The 19,431-nt window shown below is 56.7% G+C and overlaps 1 protein-coding gene and 1 long non-coding RNA gene across 5 annotated transcripts in view; both read right to left on the bottom strand.

Annotated features, from left to right (window-relative positions):
* Positions 1 to 1,606: 1,606 nt before the first annotated feature.
* Positions 1,607 to 4,244, bottom strand: LOC144337238 (uncharacterized). The gene is made up of 2 exons (XR_013410039.1): positions 3,237 to 4,244; positions 1,607 to 2,273 (listed from the first exon to the last, which is right to left on the bottom strand). It is a non-coding gene; the product is annotated as an uncharacterized LOC144337238 (long non-coding RNA).
* A 3,327-nt stretch (positions 4,245 to 7,571) lies between these two features.
* Positions 7,572 to 19,431, bottom strand: part of DHX34 (DExH-box helicase 34) — a 36,674-nt gene continuing 24,814 nt past the window's right edge. For 3 of the 4 annotated variants that reach the window (XM_077980503.1, XM_015124347.3, XM_077980505.1), the window contains 10 exons: positions 17,315 to 17,508; positions 16,550 to 16,651; positions 14,488 to 14,730; positions 14,087 to 14,260; positions 13,582 to 13,699; positions 12,942 to 13,048; positions 10,144 to 10,419; positions 9,141 to 9,317; positions 8,799 to 8,937; positions 7,572 to 7,859 (listed from right to left, as the gene is read on the bottom strand). In XM_077980503.1, coding sequence (XP_077836629.1) covers positions 7,726 to 7,859; positions 8,799 to 8,937; positions 9,141 to 9,317; positions 10,144 to 10,419; positions 12,942 to 13,048; positions 13,582 to 13,699; positions 14,087 to 14,260; positions 14,488 to 14,730; positions 16,550 to 16,651; positions 17,315 to 17,508 — 1,664 coding nt within the window. In that variant the 3' untranslated portion in view covers positions 7,572 to 7,725. Of the gene's footprint in view, positions 7,860 to 8,798; positions 8,938 to 9,140; positions 9,318 to 10,143; positions 10,420 to 10,793; positions 12,525 to 12,941; positions 13,049 to 13,581; positions 13,700 to 14,086; positions 14,261 to 14,487; positions 14,731 to 16,549; positions 16,652 to 17,314; positions 17,509 to 19,431 lie in introns of all 4 variants that reach the window. The other variant, XR_013409948.1, reaches the window with a different exon arrangement.

Raw genomic sequence — 19,431 nt, 5'->3', positions numbered from 1 at the left:
TAAAAATATCTCCCCCACTTCCTGGGAGGAGGAAGCGGCTGCGGGACCTGCGTGCAAGGTAGGTGGGCATCGCAGAGCAGGAGGGGCCCCTGGTCCAGGGGCATCCTGGGTCATGGGGGTGAGGACCCAGGGGATAGGCAGGCGGGGCGCGGGGGCTGCGGTCGTTGTGTGTCTGACCCCTGTGTTTCCTCTGGGCCTGTGGACTTGGAATGTGGCGGTCGAGGGCAGTGGTGGAGGGATGTCGGTGTGGCTGGAGCCACCGCCCGTGTGTCCCGTTGCTGAACGTGGTGTGTGTGTCGCTGAGTGGCAGTGTCTGTCACACGTGCCTTGGTATAGGTTGTGTGTCTCTGTGTAGGTTCCTGTCTGTGACCACAAGACTGCACTTGAGTTGGGATTGTGTGAAGAGCTGGTCTCTATCAACTGTGTCTGTGTCCACGGCATCGTTGTGTCGAGATCGCTCTCCTCCTAGGTCCGAACTTACAGTGGGACTTTGGGAGGCCGAAATGGGTGGATCACCTGAGGTCAGGAGTTCAAGACCAACCTGACCAACATGGTGAAACCCTGGCTCTTTTAAAAATACAAAAATTAGGGTGGGCACGGTGGCTCTCGCCTGTAATCCCTGCACTTTGGGAGGCCAAGGCGGGCAGATCACCTGAGGTCAGGAGTTCGAGACCAGCCTGGCCAACAAGATGAAACCCCATTTCTACTAAAACTACAAACAATTAGCCAGGTGTGATGGCGGGTGCCTGTAATCCCAGCTACTCGGGAGGCTGAGGCAGGAGAATCGCTTGAACCTGGGAGGCGGAGGTTGCAGTGAGCTAAGATTGCACCACTGCACTCCAGCCTGGGTGACAGAGCAAGAATCGGAAAGCCTGAATCCAATGGGGATAATTGGATCTCAGGGTGGCAGGGAGCAAGTCACCGAAGTTAATCACCAAAGGCAAGGTGGGCGTCGTTACCGCTTGCACAGCAGAGTCCAAGCAGCCATCAGAGTGCTATGACTTGGCCGGGCAGTGGCTCATGCCAGTAATCCGAACACATTGGGAGGCCCAGGTGGCAGAATCTCTTAAGGCCAGGAGTTCGAGATTAGCCTGGGCAACATAGTGAGACCTGTCTCTACGAAAAAATTTAAACAATTAGCCAGATGTGGTGGTGCAGGCCTGTGGTCCCAGCTACCGGGGAGGCTGAGGCAGGAGGATCACTTGAGCCCAGGAGGTAGAGGCTGCAGTGAGCTGTGATTGTGCCACTGCACTCCAGCCTGGACAATAGAATGAGACCCTATCTCTAAAGATAATACATTTTTAAAAAGAATTCCAGGAACCCACCCCTAAAACCAGCCCTTCCCCTCCCTCTGCAGAATAAAGGCCCCATCAGAGGGGATATGCTGGGCGTCAGGGTCAGAGGAGGAAGGTCGGAGCTAAGACCTGAAGGATGATGAGCGGTCAGGTGGGTGGAGGGGAGAAGCTCAGGAGACCGGGAAGGGGAAGGCGGAGGTGCACAGGCCCTGACCGGACAGAGGGAGCCGCAGGAGGGAGGCCGGCGTGGTGGAACCTTAGGGGAAGGCAATGATCCTGCCTCCCTCCAGGGGGCGCTGAAGAGCCGTAGATTTATTTCCGTTAACAGTTTTATTGAGACTTGTATCATACGTAAAATTCACCCATTTAAAGCGTACAGTTCAATGGCTTTTAGTGTATTTATAGGATTGTGCACCTGTCACCACAATCAATTCTAGAATATTTTCAACATCCCCAAAAGAAACTGAACGCCCTAACAGTGATTGCTGGCCCCCAGTCCTTGGCAACCACCAATCCCCTTTCTGTCTCCATGGGTTTGCCTATTCTGGACATTTCACGTAAGTGGAATCACGCTACACTGCCCTTTGTGACTGACTTCTTTCAGTAGCATATCTTCCAGCGGCAGCTTTCCGTAGCATGTCTTCCAGCTGTAGTCTCTGTCAGTCATTCCGTTTTTGTGTGTGTGTGTTTTAGTTTTGTTTCTTTTTTAGAGACAGGGTCTTGCTCTGTCCCCCAGGCTGAGTGCAGTGGTGTGATCTCAGCTCACTGCAACCTCGATCACCCAGGCTCAACTGATCCTCCCACCTCAGCCTCTCGAATAGCTAGGACTACAGGCATACGCCACCACGCCCAGATAATTTTTGTATCTTTTGTAGAGATTGGGTCTCACTATGTTGTCCAGGCTGGTCTCCATCTCCTGGGCTCAAGCCTCAGCCTCTCAAAGAGCTGGGATTAAAGGCGTGAGTCACCACGCCCAGCCTGTTATTCCTTTTCATTGCCGAATGATATTCCATTGTCCTGGAAGAACTTTGAGCAGAGAAGGGACAGACTCGGGCCAGTGCTTTATCCCGCCAGTGGATTACAGGGCATAGGACGGTTGAACTGTGTCCCGCCAGAGGGTGTGCTAAATTCCTCCTCCCAGCGCCTGGGCATGTGACCTTATTTGGAAAAAAGGTCTTTTCAGATGAGGTCACAGGGTGGGCGCTGGTCCAACATGGCACGTGCCCTTCTACAGAAGGCACTGCCGGCAGCCTGACAGAAGCTGGAAGAGGCTGGGGAGACTCCTGGCAGGTTCCCCAGGGAGCCCAGCCCAGCCGACACCTTGACTTCCAATTTCTGGCCCCTAAGAATGTGAGATATCTGTTGTTTCAAGTCACCCAGTCTGCGGGGTTTTGGTACACAGGGAGGCAGAGCGGAGGCGAGAGGGTGACGAGGAGGGGAGGAGCACAGGGAGGGAGGGGCTCATCCAGGGACTGCAGGAAGGTGCATAAAGGATATTGGGGCACAGCAAGGTGGCTCATGCCTGTAATCCTAGCACTTTGGGAGGCTGAGGTGGGAGGGTCACTTGAGGTCAGGAGTTCGAGACCAGCCTGGCCAACATGGTGAAACCCTGTCTCTACTAAAAATGCAAAAATTAGCCAGGCGCGGTGGCGGGCATTTATAATCCCAGCTACTCAGGAGGCTGAGGCAGGACAATCATTTGAACCCAGGAGGCAGAGGTTGCAGTGAGCTGAGATGGTGCCACTGCACTCCAGCCTGCATGACAGAGCAAGACTCCATCTAAAAACAAAAAAGATATTGATAAACAGAGCCAGGCATTTTGGAGTTGAGGGTGTCACCAAAATGAGCATGTGTCACCTTCCAGGAATGGTCAGTGTGTGGCTGCTACAGCACCTGGCAGGGGGTAAATGCCAAAACATGGCTGGGCGCGGTGGCTCACACCTGTAATCCCAGCACTTTGGGAGGCAGAGGCAGGAGGATCACGAGGTCAGGAGATCGAGACCATCCTGGCGAACACAGTGAAACCCCGTCTCTACTAAACAATACAAAAAAACTAGCCGGGCGAGGTGGCGGGCGCCTGTAGTCCCAGCTACTCGGGAGGCTGAGACAGGAGAATGGCGTAAACCCGGGAGGCACACGCCTGTAGTCTCAGCTACTTGGGAGGCTGAGGCACAAGAATTGCTAGAATCTGGGAGGCGGAGGTTGCAGTGAGCCAAGATTGCCCTACTGCACTCCATCCTGGATGACAGTACAACACTCTGTCTCAAACGACAGTACAAGACTTTGTCTTAAACGCTCACACACACACACACGCACACACACACACACACAGCAGAAAATGGAGGGAGAAAGGACAGGGCCTATGGACAGGGTGCAGCAGGTGACAGAGAAAACCTATATCCATATCTCTGACTTGGGAAGTAGCCCTATTTGTCTCTGATGTCACAGGAGAAGAGTGACTTTCAAATGTTGGTTACTTTTCCTGTTGCCTTAGTGATCACTGTAGCTGATGTTTGCTGAGAACCTTTTATATGCCAATCCCTGCTCTAAGCACGTGGACTAATGCATCAGCTCTCAACAACAATGGATCTTTAACTTCCTTTTGCAAATGATAAAGCAGACATACAAAATGAGGATGACAATTCTCCTTGCCGACTCCCGGCCCATGGGGCTCTCTGTGATTCAGCAATGGTTGGCCCCTGGGGAGGGGAAACTGTGGCCTGGGTACTTGCACTATGTTTGTGCAAGATCTGTATTCTGAAAATTATGAAATATTGCTAAATTAAAGAAGCACCGGCCAGGCGCAGTAGCTCACGCCTGTAATCCCAACACTTTGGGAGGCTGAGGAGGGCAAATCACTTGAAGCCAGGAGTTTGAGACCAGCCTAGCCAACATAGTGAAAACCCGTCTCTACAAAAAGATACAAAAAAAAAAAAAAAAAAAAAAATAGCTGGTCGCAGTGGTGCTTCCCTGTAATTCCAGCTACTTTGGAGGCTGCAGCATGAGAATCACTTGAACCCAGGAAGCGGAGGTTGCAGTGAGCTGAGATTGAGCCATTGCTCCATCGCACTCCACCCTAGATGACAAAGCGAAAATCTCCTTTTTTTTTTTTTTGAGACAGTCTTACTCTGTCACCCAGGCTTGGAGTGCAGTGGCACGATCTCGGTTCACTATAACCTCTGCTTCCCACGTTCAAGTGATTCTCCTGCCTCAGCCTCCCAAGTAGCTGGGATTACAGGTGCACGCCACCACGCCAGGCTAATTTTTGCTTATTTATTTATTTACTGATTTATTTATTTATTCTGAGACAGAGTCTCATGAGCCACCGCGCACGGCCTAGTCAACTGATTTTCAGTAAAGGTGTCAAATTAATTCAATGGGGAAATGAATATTCTTTTCAAAAAATGGTTCTAGAACCATTAGACATCCATATGCAGAAAAATGAGCCATGAGCATTAACTCACATCATACACAACGCCTAACTGGAAATGGACCATAGACCTAACAGTTTATATTAAAAATGTAAAATGATGGCCGGGCGCGGTGGCTCAAGCCTGTAATCCCAGCACTTTGGGAGGCCGAGACGGGCGGATCACGAGGTCAGGAGATCGAGACCATCCTGGCTAACACGGTGAAACCCCGTCTCTACTAAAAAATACAAAAAACTAGCCGGGCGAGGTGGCGGGCGCCTGTAGTCCCAGCTACTCGGGAGGCTGAGGCAAGAGAATGACGTAAACCCGGGAGGCGGAGCTTGCAGCAAACTGAGATCCGGCCACTGCACTCCAGCCTGGGCGACATAGCGAGACTCTGTCTCAAAAAAAAAAAAAAAAAAAAAAAAATGTAAAATGATTAAACTAGAAGAAGACATAAGAAAAAAACTTCATGATCTTGAGGGTAGGCAAAGATTTGTTAGGTAGAACACAAAAAGTAGAAATGATAAAAGAAAATGATAATTTGAAATTCCACCAAAATACAAAACTTCTCTTGTCCAGGAGCAGCGGCTCACGCCTGTAATCCCAGCAGTTTGGGAGGCCAATGTGGGAGGATCGCTTAAGCCCAGTTCAAGACCAGCCTGGGCAACATGGCAAGACCCCATCTCTACAAAAAAATACAAAAATTAGCCGGGCGTGGTGGCACACGCCTGTAGTTCCAGGCACTTGGGAGACTGATTTGGATCATTTGAGCCCAGGAGGTGGAGGCTGCACTGAGCTGAGATTGCACCACTGCACTCCAGGCCCGGCAATAGAGAGAGACCCTGTCTCAAAAAAAAAAAAAAAATTGTTGACTGAATCTGTTACTGAAATACCAGGGGTTCAGTCCAGGTCCTGCTGCTGGTCACACAGAAAGCCAGTCACTAAGATGAGTATTGCCAAGGAAGAAGGCTTTAATCAGATGCGCAGCCAAGGAGAGAGATCAGTCTCAAATCCATCTCCCTGACTAAAACTAGGGGTTTATGTACTTTTTTTCTTTGAGATAGGGTCTTGCTGTGTTGCCCAGGCTGAAGTGCAGTGGCACAATCTCAGCTCACTGCAATCTCCGCCTCCTAACACCAAGTGATCTTCCAACGTCAGCCTCCCGAGCAGCTGGGGCTACAGGCATGCACCACCACACCTGGCTAATTTTTGTGTTTTTTAATAGAGACAGGGTCTCGCTATGTTTCCCATCCGGTCTTGAACTCCTGGACTCAACTGATCCACCCTTATGGGCCTCCCAAAGTGCTGGAATTACAGGTATGAACCACCATGCCCAGCCTTTTATTTTTTCTGTTTCTAATATGGTGAATCACATTGATTTTCAAATGTTAAATCCACCTTGAATTCCTAGAATGAGCCCCACTTGGCCATGATGCACTGTATTTACACATTGCTGAATATGATGTGCTGAACTTCTATTTAGGGTTTTTGTGTCTATGTTCATAAGGCATATTGGCCTAGAGTTTTCTTTTCTTGCGTTGTCAGAGCCTGGTTTTAGCAACAGGATAATGCTGGCCTCATAACATCAGTCAGGAGGCATCCTCCCCTATGTTGTGGATGAGTGGGTGTGGGCGAGTGTAATTTCCATGTTTGGTAGACGTCACCAATAAGCCCGTCTGAGCCTGTTCTCTTTGTTAATTATGAATTACATTTCCTTAATAGAGTTGTTCTGGTTATCTGTTTCTTCCTGAATGAGCTTTGGGTAGTTTGTGTCTTTCAATAATTTTTTCCATTTCAAATGAGTGGAATTTCTGTGCAGCACGTTGTTTATCGTATTCCCTTCTCCTTTTCGTATCTGTAGGACCTACAGGTTGTTCTCCTTCCATTCCTATGCCATGCCTCGTTTTTCTTTTTCTCCTGAGTGATTTTATTGTCTTTTCATTTTCTTTTTTTTTAAGAGATGGAGTCTCGCTCTGTTGCCCAGGCTGGAGTGCAGTGGCACGATCTCGGCTCACCGCAAGCTCCGCCTCCTGGGTTCTAGCAATTTGCCTGCCTCAGCCTCCCGAGTAGCTGGGATTACAGGCACATGCTGCCACACCTGGCTAATTTTTTGTATTTTAGTAGAGACGAGATTTCACCGTGTTGCCCAGGCTGGTCTCAAACTCCTGAGCTCAGGCAATCCACCTGCCTCGGCCTGAATTTTTTTTTTTTGAGATGGAGTTTCACTCTTGTTGCCCAGGCTGGAGTGTAGTGGCGTGATCTCGGCTCACTGCAACTTCCACCTCCCAGGTTCAAGCGATTCCCCTGCCTCAGCCTCCTGAGTAGCTGGGATTAAAGGTGCCTGCCACCACGTCCAACTAAGTTTTTGTATTTTTAGTAGAGATAGGGTTTCACTATGTTGGCCAGGCTGGTCTCGAACTCCTGACCTCAGGTGATCCACCTGCCTCAGCCTCCCAAAGTGCTGGGATTACAGGCGTGAGCCACCGCGCCCGGCTCGGCCTGTTCTTTTCTTTTTTATTGGGAATGGGTCTTATGGTGCAGCTTGTGGTCCTACGTGAACACCAGTGCCCCCAGCCCCCTGCACAACTCTCAAAGTGACCCAGGTGGACGGGCAAATTCAGGGTCCCCCTACTTCAAGGGGAAGCAGAGACTGAGGATGGACTCGAGAGAGTGGCTGCGGAGGTGCTAAGAACCTGCACCTGGAACCAGGAGACATGGGAGGTCCCTGCTGGTTCTAATGCCCCTCCTACCCAGGACGCCTCAGGCAGCACCCTGCAGCAGGAAGAAGGAAAGCTAGACCCTGGGGAGGACTAACGGAGCAGCTGCTGGTTTTTGGATGGGTAGGTGCAGGCTTAACAGTGTGTGTCAGCATGTGAGGCTTTATTCATAATCGACGCTCCAGCCCCTCCGCACTGGCACAGGACCACAGGGCTAAACCCAGGCTGGGGGTCCTGCCCCTAGTCCTGGGCTGGAGGGCAGGTAGGCTGCAGGGAGCTGGGCAGGGCTCCTGGCCCGGCTCACACGTGTTGCTTCCGGTGGCGCAGCACCTCTGTGGGTGTGAACAGGAAGTCCCTCCCGCAGGCCTCACAGTGGTAGGGCCTCTGCAGGACAGACGTCTTCTGGAGGGTCTCGGGGGCAGCTTCCTCAGCTCCTAAGGGAGGAAAAGGAGGAAGCTGTGAGGGGGGCTTTCCAGTGCACATGTCTACCCGCACCCAAATGCCAGGCACCCGTGGGGCTCAGGTGCTCTCCTGGCCTTTGGGGAACTAAGTTTTGCCTCCTCCAGGAAGCCTTCCTGGATTAATAAAAATACACAGGCCTTTGGGAGGCCGAGATGGGTGGACCACAAGGTCAGGAGATCGAGATCGTCCTGGCTAACACGGTGAAACCCCGTCTCTACTAAAAAATACAAAAAACTAGCCGGGCGAGGTGGTAGGCGCCTGTAGTCCCAGCTACTCGGGAGGCTGAGGCAGGAGAATGACGTGAACCCGGGAGGCGGAGCTTGCAGTGAGCTGACATCCGGCCACTGCACTCCAGCCTGGGCAACAGAGCCAGACTCCGTCTCAAAAAAACAAACAAACAAACAAACATACACAGGCCTGTCTTTACTCTGCATCCCTGCTAGTGAGAGAGACAAAGAGAAAGATAAAAGGAGCAACATGGAGACTGAGAGGCAGACAGAGCCAGCCCTGGGGTGGGGGCACATGGTCCCAGTGCTGTCTCCCCCACTGAACCCCAGTGTGTAGCATCCCTGGATGACAACAGGATGGATATGACCAAGGCAGAGACAGCTGCAGGACAGGGAAAAAGAACAAGAGACATAGCCACAGAGAGCCAGAAACGAAGAGACAAAGACAGCAACATAGAGACACCACAGGGGACAGGCAGGCAGAAAGAGGTGGCGCTCCAGGCCCTCCCCGCCCTGGGCCGCTGATCTTCAGGTCAAAGCCTGTGTGTGGCACCAGCCAGGGCCAGCAGGTGGAGGTCATCAGTTCTCGGAGCATCTAGCAAGTGCCCGCACACACAGGAGATCATCATGGGATGGACAGACGGCCGGGCAGAGGTGGCCCGGTCCCCACAGTCCCGTGCTTACCTGGGGGCCCATCCTGTGGGGCCTGAGGGCAGGTGTTCTCATGGGCGATGCGCTCCAGGGGCGTGAGGGGCGCATGCAGGCCACAGTGGGGGCAGGTCCAGAAGGTTCGGAGACAGTCACTGTACAGGTCCGTGTCACTCTGCGGCAGGCCAGCTGTCAGGGCTGGGCCCCCACCAAGTGCCACCCACCACCCACTGCCCCCCGGGACCCTTCCCAGAAGCCCTCAGGGCCATGGGCCCCACGTGGGAATCGTGTCCCTGGACTAAGGCGAAATGAGGCTGTGGGGTCAGGGGTGGGGTCTTCGTGAAATCCCACCTTCAGGGAAGAAGGGTTCATGCTCACCGTGAGGCAGTTGTAGGTGAGGAAGTCGGTGACTGCATAGCCCCCCTTTGTGGGGTGGGGGGACAGGGTGGAGCTGCCAAAGAGGCCAGGAAGATGGGGGGTGGCTGGGATGGTCTGGGGTCCCACATACAGGTTCTGGGCTTCTAGCCCCGTGAGCCGCCGGAGGCTGTAAGGAATCTAAGGAAGGAGAGACAGGAAATCAAGAGAGACAGGCTCAGGGAGATGCTGCCAAAGCACCTGGATCCAGCTGTGCCTGAAGCCCTCCCTCGGGCTTTGCAGTTATGGAAGCCAAGTGCTTAAGCCAATCACAACTTGGCTGCAGACACGCATGACCAGGGGTTTGTCTAGAATATCCTGATAACCCACCTCCATCTAAATTGCCTTCCCCAGACCCCTCTTCTGCCCCTGTCACTGGTGGGACCCCATTCAGACCTTGAGTCTAACCTTTGTCTGGCCGCCTCACCCCTCCTCCTCCTAGCATGTCAGCCTTGGTCCCCTCTCCATGGCTCACTGGGTTCCTGCCCCTTTGTCCTCAAGCCCCTCTACTCCAGGAAATCAGCCTGAATTGCACCCTTCTCCTCACCCCACCCACATGAAGTAGAACCAGGAGCAATTTCTGCTCCCCACCTAAGAGTCGGTGGTTGGTTTCAAGTCTGCTCAGTTCGGTTCTTCCCATCCAAAAGCAGACACCTATGGCTTCCCTCTCACACCTTGTCCGTTCTTGACTGTTAGCAAGGGGGGATCAGCCACGCTTGCAGAACGTGCTTAGTAAACAGGGCAGTAGTGGGTAGCATGGCCTCTGGAACCAGGCTCCTGGGATCAAATCCTGGCTCCACCCAGACCAGTGGAGTGACCTTGGGTGAGTGACTGAACCTCTGTGGCCTGAAAACCCCCAAATGTGCCCAGTGGAGTGAATGAGAAGCCAGGCCTTCCGGAGGCTCAAGCCCAGTGGCGGACACCCCCTCTGGCCATAGGCAGGCACAGGCACCCTGGTGGAAGGTACCTTGGATGCCGTGAACTGCAGGAGTTCCTTGCTCAGGGTGGCCACCTCCTTGGGGCTGACTGGCACATCCTGCTTCTCCTCTTCCAGCCGCCGCTGGGCCTGATGCGCCAGCTGCCGGTCCAGGGCACCTTCCCAGCGGGCACGGAGCCGCAGGGAAGCCGCCAGGAGCCGGACAGCACTTTCACTGTCTGCCAGCTGCAGCTCCAGCCAGCCATCGGCCACCAGGCGGGAGCAGTCACCGTTGGTGTCCAAGGACCGGCTAAAAAGCAGGAGGGACTGGAAGAGAGGGAGCAGAAGACAGGGAGTAGGTGTGGGGGCAGGGCGATGTTGGAGACAGGCCCTGCCCGGCTGGGCTCCTGCCCACCCACCCGCCCTGTCTATGCGAGGCATCCACCTACCCACCATCTACCCGCTGTACCAGGCACCCCTGCGGGCGCTGGGGATACGGCATGAAGGCAGCCGCTGAGTCAGGGGAGGGCTGGGGTTGCAGGGTGGCGGGGGGCAGATGGGAGCGTGCTGGGAGAGACAGCTGCATTCTCAGGCAGGGTGGCAGAGGGACAGCAGGCACTCAGACACACATGACATGCAGTGAGAGCCCAGACCCTGAGCACACGCTCCCCTGTGAGGACGGAAGTCAGGGCTGTAATTACCGGTGCTGTGGCTCATTCGATGTTGGAGAAAATTCTCGGGGCTGGGGCCAGGGCAGAGGAAAAGGGCAGGACTGGCCACGCGTGGATGGTTTGGGGGCCGGGGATGGCACAGGAGGGCTCCATATACTGTTCTGCTTGCTTATGTGAATGTGAAGTGTCTCCATCTTCTTTTTGTTATTATTATTTTTATTTATTTATTTGAAATGAGTCTCGCTCTGTCGCCCAGGCTGGAGTGCAGTGGTGCGATCCTGGCTCACTGCAACCCCCACCTTCCAGGTTCAAGGGATTCTCCTGCCTCAGCCTCCCGAGTCGCTGGGATTACAGGCGCCCACCACCACACTCAGCTAATTTTTGTATTTTTAGTAGAGATGGGGTTTCCCCACATTGGCCAGGCTAGTGCCAAACTCCTGGCTTCAACTGATCCACCCACCTCGACCTCCCAAAGTGCTGGGATTAGAGGCATGAGCCACCATGCCTGGCTTATTATTTTTTGAGACAGGGTCTCACTCTGTCACCTAAGCTGGAGTGCAGTGTCAACAATCACAGCTCACTGCAGCCCCGACCTCCCAGGCTCAAGCGATCCTTCTGCCTCAGCCTCCCAAGTAGCTGGGATTACAGGCGCACACCACCACGCCCAGCTAACTTTTTAAAATTTTTTGTAGAGAGAGAGTCTCCCTATGTTGCCTAGGCTGCCCTTTGAACTCCTAGGCTCAAACGATCCTCCCACCTCAGCCTCCCAAAGTGCTGGGATTCTAGGTGTGAGCCGGCCAGATTCTCTCAACAAGCGGTCCAGTGCAGGCAGAGAGCGCAGCGCCTCAGGTAGCAGGTCTGTTCCGCTTCCTGCGGTCCGGCTGGTTGCCAACCCTCTGTCCCTCGGTGCGTGCTGCCTGCTTTCCCATGCTCACACGAGCGCCCGGCATCACCCTTTTGGTTTACCATCTGCCTCCACCATCCTGTCTGAGCCCCATGAGGGTGGGGAGTGTGGTCGACGTTGACCACAGCTGCATCCCCGGCCCCCAGAACACTAACAGCGCCTGGCCCACCAGGCGGGCTGGAGGGAGGTGTGGACATGCACAGAGGTGACTAAGCTGAGCTGGCTTTCGTGGTGCTGGTGGCAATCACAGTGTCAACGAAACCCTGAGGCTCTGGGAGCCCACAGGTTCCTCTCTTCCCTCCACGTTCTCTGGGACCCACGCTGGGCATTGCTGGTAGTGAGCGGGAGGCAGGAGGGGGCAGCGTGACCCGGGAGCTCTGGTTTGGCCACCTGCTCGCTTTGTGACTTAGACAGGTGACGTGTCCCCACCCCTGCCTGAGCTTCAGTCCCCTCTATAAAGGGAGACCTGCAGGGCTGCGTGAGGACTCCAAGGCCAGGCCTTGGATCACGGAGACACTCGAGGAGCACTCGGGGCAGGGCAGCGGCTGCCGTGGGGCCCATGGTTCTGCTGCCAGCGCCCATGCAAGGGCATCCACGATCTGAGTTCGGCCTCAGCCTCCACCCGGGCCGCGCCCTTCTTCTCCCTCCTGGCGGCCGCCAGCCCTCCTGGCTGGGACCCTGTCCCAGCTCTGCTCAGAAGTTCCCAGGGTCCTGTCTCCTCGCCTCTCGGGCCTCATCTCCGCACACTCCCCCTTGCCGACCACACCAGGCACGTGTCTGCCTCGGAGCCTCCGCGCAGGCCACTCCACTGCCGGGGACATTCTGCCCGAGATCCGCACGCTCTCCTCCTTGGGTGTCTACTTGGAGACACCAGGTGGCCTTATCTTATGCCACACCCTGTGTCCACCCTCACCCCCACCCTACTCTCTATTGCCCAGCACCACCTTCCCACAGGTCGCTCAGGGCGTCACTGTGCTACTGCTATCACTGTCCCCTGCCACGGGAGCCTGGGAGGGCAGGGGCTGGCCTTCTTGCCTGGTTCCCTGCTGCGCCCCTGGCACCGCGCCTGGCACCCAGCAGGCACTCGGCAGGTAACTGTTGAGCAACTCCATGAATGAGAGAAAAAGCGGCCACAGCAACGGCCCAAGGCGGACGCCTGCAGCCAGCCCAGGTGCCAGGCGGCCCCTCCAAGCCCACGCGGTGCCCCTACCCACCACCCTGGGCAACGCAGCTCTCATATCTGGGCATGGGGGCAGGGTGGGGCAGAGGCCCACCTGGAGGGCAGGGATGCGGACGCAGTTCACCAGGTATGGCTTGTTGGTCTCCAGCAGGGACACGAAGCTGAGGAGCTGGTGTTTGCTGCTCATCTTGTCCTTGTCGTCTGAAAGGTTGAGGAGGACCACTCAGGCCCACCCTGGCCCACCCAGGCCCATCAGAGGCCCGCCTGTGCCACCCGGTCAATGTACACATTGGTAGAAAGAATATGCTCACAGCATGGCTTCGGTGGCCTGGCCAAATCTGAGTGTGACTCCCAGCAGGCAGCCATGTCTGCAGCGAGACACCCTTCCATGCACACGGGCGCCGGGGGGGCCTCCCCCTGCAGGACCCAGGTGGGAGCTCACAGAGCCCACGGGACAGGCCCCTGACCGGTGTTCACTCCCTGGGCACAGCCACACTGGCTCAGGTTGGCTATCTCCACCATGGGGAGGGCGAGGCCCAGCAGGGGTGAGTCACCCAAGGCTACCCAGGGAGGCCTGGCCCTGGAACCTCCGCTCCTGCGGGCCCCTGTCAATACCAGCCCGGACCGGTGTGGGAAGGATCAGGGGGAGCCCCAGCCAGAGGGGCCCGGGAGTTCACGGTATCCCCGCCCTTCACATCCCGGATGGGGGTTCCTTCCACCTGGGCTCACTGTACCTCGGCTTCCATCGCAGCTGCTGGCCTCTGGCTCCTGTGCATGCAGCACCTCGGGGCTGCCAGCAAAGACGCAGGTGGGGTGCAGCACGGCGCCCTGCTTGGCCTGTGTGTGGAAAATCTGTGGAGGACAGAAAGGAAGCACAGGCCCTCCTATCTGCTCTCCTCTGCCCAGGATGCCTCTCCTCCACCCTCTGGCCCAGGTCCCCTCCTCCAGGAAGCCCTCCTTGACTCCTCCAAATCTGGGGCAGGTACCCCCTGTGGGCTCCTACAGTGTCCTCAGCTCCCCAAGCCCTGCCCACTCTGAGTTGTCTGGGGACAGGTCTGTCCTCCCACTGGGCTGTGAGCCCCATGGGGACAGAACCAGGGTTGTTTCAGTCACCCCGTGGTCCTCCAACAGCTCCTGGGGGCAGGTGGGCAGGGATGAGGACCTCAGGGCACTCAGGACAGGCACTCAGGGTTCGTGTGTTGGAGGACGAAACATAGGATGGGGCAGAACAGGCCCCACCTGGTCTGAGTCCTTTCGGCTGCTGTTGAAGGCGTCGGGGACAGCCAGCTGCGGGTACAGGCCCCGGCCCAGCACCAGCTTCAGCAGAGCCAGCTGCTCGCGGCTCAGGTCCTGGGCTGAGCTGGCAGCGGCCTGCAGCTGCGCCAGGTCATGCCGGAGCTTGAACTTCACATCCTGGGGGGAACATGGGAAGGCAGAGTCTTAGGGGACCTGAGGAGCTGCTACCATGATCCGCAGACCCCCAGGTGCTGCAGATACCTGGGGCCAAGCACCATCCACAGAAACCCGGCTCCTGAAATGAGGACAGGGCCATGGCCCCTGGGAACCCCCAGGAGAGGTCAAGACCCACCTTGGTAAACCCCACCCACCTACCCCCACACCCCACAGCCCATGGCACCCACCTGGATGTCCACGCCATCGCCAGCCCCTGGGGGGTCTGGGCCAGCCCGGTCCTCCTCGCTGGAGCCGCCGTCCTGCTCCTCCTGCAGCCGCAGCACCTTGCGCCTGCGCCCCGCACCCTCCTCGTGCTGGCGTTTCAGCTGGTGCAGGGCCCGGCGCTCCCGGCGCTGCTGCAGCCGACTGTAGCTGTCCGCCACCTGTGTGGCCTGGGCCCCAGTCATCAGCCCGTGGTCCTCCAACAGCTCCTGGGGGCAGGTGGGCAGGGGTGAGGGCCTCAGGGCAGACTCAGTGGGCTCTGGACTCATATGGAAATGGGGACCCTCCTGGTGGCAGGGCTGCTAGTGCCCAAAGGGGGCTGAATGAGGACAGCCCCTCGCGTGGTGCTGGGCGCGGATCGCTGCTCCAGAGGGAGAGCTGTCCTCACTGTCGGCGGAGGGAACACCGGGGCCAGGGGCAGGAGGAGGCAGGCAGGGGTGCCCAGTGCCTTCTCCAAAAGCTGGCTCCAGGCTCTGGTGACTGCCCCACCTGCCCCTCGGGTCTGGGGCAGGGGACATATACTGGATATCCAGATGCCCCTCAAAGAGCCCTGCTTTCCCACACAGCCCTGGTGGGCGTCCTGCACTAGCGCTTCCGAGTGTAGCCCTGGGGCATCTGGGAACTTGGTGGGAATGCCAAGTCCTGGGCCTCATTCCAGAATGACCAAGTGGAGAGTGGAGGGGGCTGGGCGGGGCTGGGCATCTGGACTCAACAGACCCTCCAGCTGACTGTGACCCATAAAATCGGAGACCCCTGCCCTCCCCATGCCCTCCCCGTGTCCACACCTTGTCAACATTCCTCAAGCGACCTGATTTGGTTGGACCCTCTGTTTCCTGCTGAGCCCTGGCCGATGGAGGACACAGGAGATTGTGTGTGCATGTGTGTGTTTGTGTCTGTGTGTTTGCATGTGTGTGTGCAAAGGGCTCACACTTTCCATTAGATTCTCAAAGCATCTGGGGACCAGTGAAGCCTGAACTCCAGCAGCCAGAGACCTCAGGACCGATGCTGGGAGCAGTCAGGGCATCTGTGGTCCCCAACACCAGGACCCCAGAAATTGCACAGGAGGCGTCGGCTGGGTGACTGCCTATTCTGGGCCTCCGCTTGCCCATCTCTAACCAAAGAGAACGGGTTACACCAGGAACTCTTATTCTATCCTCAATCCATGGATACAACCACGGAAAAGGGCCTAACAGCAGGTCTTTCTGCACTCAGATGGAGAACATCCACGGAGTATCCATGAAACAAGCTGAGGAACTGTGTGGGCACAGGAGAAACCCAAATTTTTTTTTTTTTTTTTTTTTTTTTTTTTTTTGCCTAGGCTGGAGTGCAATGGCTCAATCTTGGCTCACCACAACCTCTGCCTCCTGGGTTCAAGCGACTCTCCTGCCTCAGCCTCCCAAGTAGCTGGGATTACAGGCACTCACCACCAAGCCTGGCTGATTTTTGTATTTTTAGCAGAGACGGGGTTTCACCATGTTGTCCAGGATGATCACGAACTCCTGACCTCGTGATCCACCCGCCTCAGCCTCCCAAAGTGCTGGGATTACAGGCGTGAGTCACCGCGCCTGCCCGGCAGGTGCTACTTTTATCCTCTCTTTTTTTCTAGGGGAAGCTGAGGCCCAGAGACAAGCAATAACATGCCCGGGGCCACGCTGTCAGAAATGGCAGAGCCAGGTTTGTGGCTGGGGTGTCTGGCTCCAGATGTGCCGGCCCCAACCACAACCATAGGCTGCCTCCAGCACCACGCCCATGCAGCCAGCTCAGCATCCCCGGTCGGGAGGGCGAGCTCTTCCCGAGGATGCTGCATGTCCACTGACTCCGTCCACCCCTCCAGGAAGCCCTCCTGGATTTCTTCTCCCTTTGCCCTGCCCGGCTGCCCCAACACCTGGTCACCGGGTGGTGGGGGAGGTAGGTGCAGGGTGGGACTCTGGTCTGACTGCTCTCCGGGAAGGGGAGGCAGTGCCCTAGAGTGTGCTTGCATGCATCTGCCTGGGCGGCGCCAGCCTTACCCCTCCTCCTGAGCCTCACCTTGAACTGGCGCCGAAGGTTGGCCATCTCGTACAGCCGATGCTCCTCTATGCCCCGGCGGCGGCACCACTTGCGAGAGTTTCTGCTTCGTTCAGATTTTACCTGAGGGGAGGAGCAGATGCCAGGGTGTCAGGGCCCAGCCAGCTCAGGGAGGGAGGGGCTGACCCAGCACCCAGAACCCCAACACAAGCATCCCTCAGGGACACCTGCTCTGCTGCTTCCAGGTCTCAGCCCCAGTGCCCCCTCCTATGGGAAGCCCTCCCAGACTACCCACACACTGGGTTCGACAGCCCTCTGGGCTCTTCCAGCCCCTTGGACTCCCCATTCCAGCCCTCTCTGGGTTGTCACTGTCACATCAGTGGTCTGTCTCCCTGCACTGGGATGTGAGCCCCGGGAGGGCAGGGCCAGGGTAGTTTTGGCACTGATGGATCCTCAGCACTACGGTACAGGGCCAGCATTAGGGTGGGGACCCAGGGGACATATACTGGATATCCAGATGCCCCCCCAAGGAGCCTGGACTTTCTCCAGATGGCACAGGTTTTCATCAGTGCTCCAGAAATCTGGGCTCCTCTGTGCCCCGGGCCTGGGCACATGCTGTCTCGAGCCGAGGCCATGGATGGTGGAGACGTGGCCCTCCCCAGGCAGGCCCAGTCGGTGGAGGGCTCAGTGGTCCTCCCAGGGTAGGACACGAGGAGGAGCCACAACCACAGAAGGCCTTGGCCCTGAGCAGGGTGACAGACAGAGGGGCCCCACCACCAGCCTCACCTGCACCCAGGCGTTGAAGACGTTGAAGAGTGTGAAGGGGTCACCCTGGTCGCTCTCCAGCGGCCGCCGTGCTGCCGCGCACTCTGGGCTGCTCTGGGCGCTGCGGGTGAAGGGCGACTGGACGCTGAGCGCAGCCGCGATGGTGAGCACAGGCTCCACCAGGCTGAACATGGAGCCCAGGATCAGCATCTTCCCTGGAGCGGAGACACGGGGCTGAGGCTCCTGGGTGCCAGGACAGGCGCAGCCCTCACCCCTCGGGGCCCCGGCCCGCCCTTCCGCCTGCCCTCCTGCTCCCACCCCCTCCATCTTGCCCACTATTGGCCTCGTGACCCAGATGGACAGATTCAAACCCACGCGCTGTGCTTTCTGCTCATGAGGCCGTGGGCAAGGGCCTCGGTTTCCCCATCTGTAGGTTGGAGATGGCCAGTGCCTGCCTCCTCGGACACACAGGAGACACTGTCTAAGCGCCGGCTACTCCTGTCACCAAGTTCCCCGCTCTGCTATTTACAACCCACCCCCCAGCACTCTGACGCTTCCCTGGCTTGGTCTTTGCTCTAGGAGCTCATTTGGACCCATTGTGGTGGACGCCTCTCCTCCGCGCTAGAGTGTGACCTGTGAGTGAGTCCCTCTCTGCCCCGGCACAGGCACGCACTGACTCCTGTGCCTATCACAGGATGAAGCTGCTTCTGCTACCTTTGTTTAAGTCAAGGTGGAGGTGGAAGAGGAAGAGGGGACAGAAGGCAGGGGAGAGATGGAGAAAGATGGGGCAGGGGCTGGGAGAGGCAGAAAAAGGGGAGGAGGGGCAGAGGGGAGGCCACGGAGAGGAAAAGTGGCAGGAACCATCTCCCAGGGTGGCCGAAGAGCTGGTGACCACTGTCTCCATCTGTGAGTGCTCCAGAGCAGACATCTAGACATCCCCTGGTTCTGGGTGCCCAAGCTGATGCTGGACTTCCGGGGACTCCCTTGCCCTCCTGTCCTGTGGCTAGTGGTCTGTGTCATGTGTCTGACCCGCCCCCACTCTTTCCCTTTGCTGACTTTCCGCAGTGCCTGTCACAAAACTGGACTCAAGCAGATCACCTGAGGTCAGGAATTCGAGAGCAGCCTGGCCACCGTGGTGAAAACCCGTCTCTACTAAAAATACAAAAATTATCCAGGCATGGTAGTGGGTGCCTGTAATCCCAGCTACTTGGGAGGCGGAGGCAGGAGAAGTGCTTGAACCCAGGAGGTGGAGGATACAGTGAGTAGAGATCGCACCACTGCACTCCAGCCTGGGTGACAGAGTAAAACTCCATCTCAAAAAAAAAAAAAAAAAAAAGGGCCAGGTGTGGTGGCTCACACCTGTAATCTCAGCACTTTGGGAGGCCGAGGTAGGTGGATCACCTGAGGTCAGGAGTTCGCGACCAGCCTGGCAAACCTGGTGAAACTCTGGCTCTACTAAAAAATACAACAATTAGCTGGGTGTGGTGGCGGGCACCTGTAATCCCAGCCACTTGGGAGGCTGAGGCAAGAGAATCACTTGAACCCTGGAGGCGGAGGTTGCAGTGAGCTGAGATCGTGCCATTACACTCTAGCCTGAGTGACAGAGCAAGACTCCGTCTCAAAAACCAACCAACCAAACAACAACAAAAAAGCTGGCCTCATAAATCAAAGGTGACCCTAAAGTAGGGCTCGGGGCTGTACTGTGCAGGCCCCTGTCTTATTCCAGGATGCCCCAGCTCTGTCACCAGGGACAAGTGGCCCCACCTCGCCGTGCCGCTGCTTCCCTATCTGTAAATGGGGGAACAACAGCATCGGCCTCTCCTCAGGCTGCCAAGAGGCTGGTGTGTTTCACCCAGTGAAGCATTCAGAACTCCACCCGGCACAGAGGACGCCCAGCACAGGGTCATCCGTGCCTCTTGGTTCCCACTGTGACCCTGAGCAGCAGTTCTCTGAGCCTTGTTTTCCCCACAGGGAAAGTGGGGGCACCTGCCCCCAGCCCTCAGGGAGATAATGTGTGTGAGGCACTTAGCATCACCTCCGATCAAAGCCAGGCTTCCCCCAGGCTCTCAGGAGCCTCCTGGGCCCAGCCTCAGTTTCTCCATCTGCACACTGGGGACGATCAGAGGCCCTGCCCTCAG

This window comes from Macaca mulatta, chromosome 19, assembly GCF_049350105.2.
Source record: "Macaca mulatta isolate MMU2019108-1 chromosome 19, T2T-MMU8v2.0, whole genome shotgun sequence".
Taxonomy (NCBI): domain Eukaryota; kingdom Metazoa; phylum Chordata; class Mammalia; order Primates; family Cercopithecidae; genus Macaca; species Macaca mulatta.
Note: the sequence above shows the minus strand (reverse complement) of the source record. Positions and strands in the feature narration are given on the sequence as shown.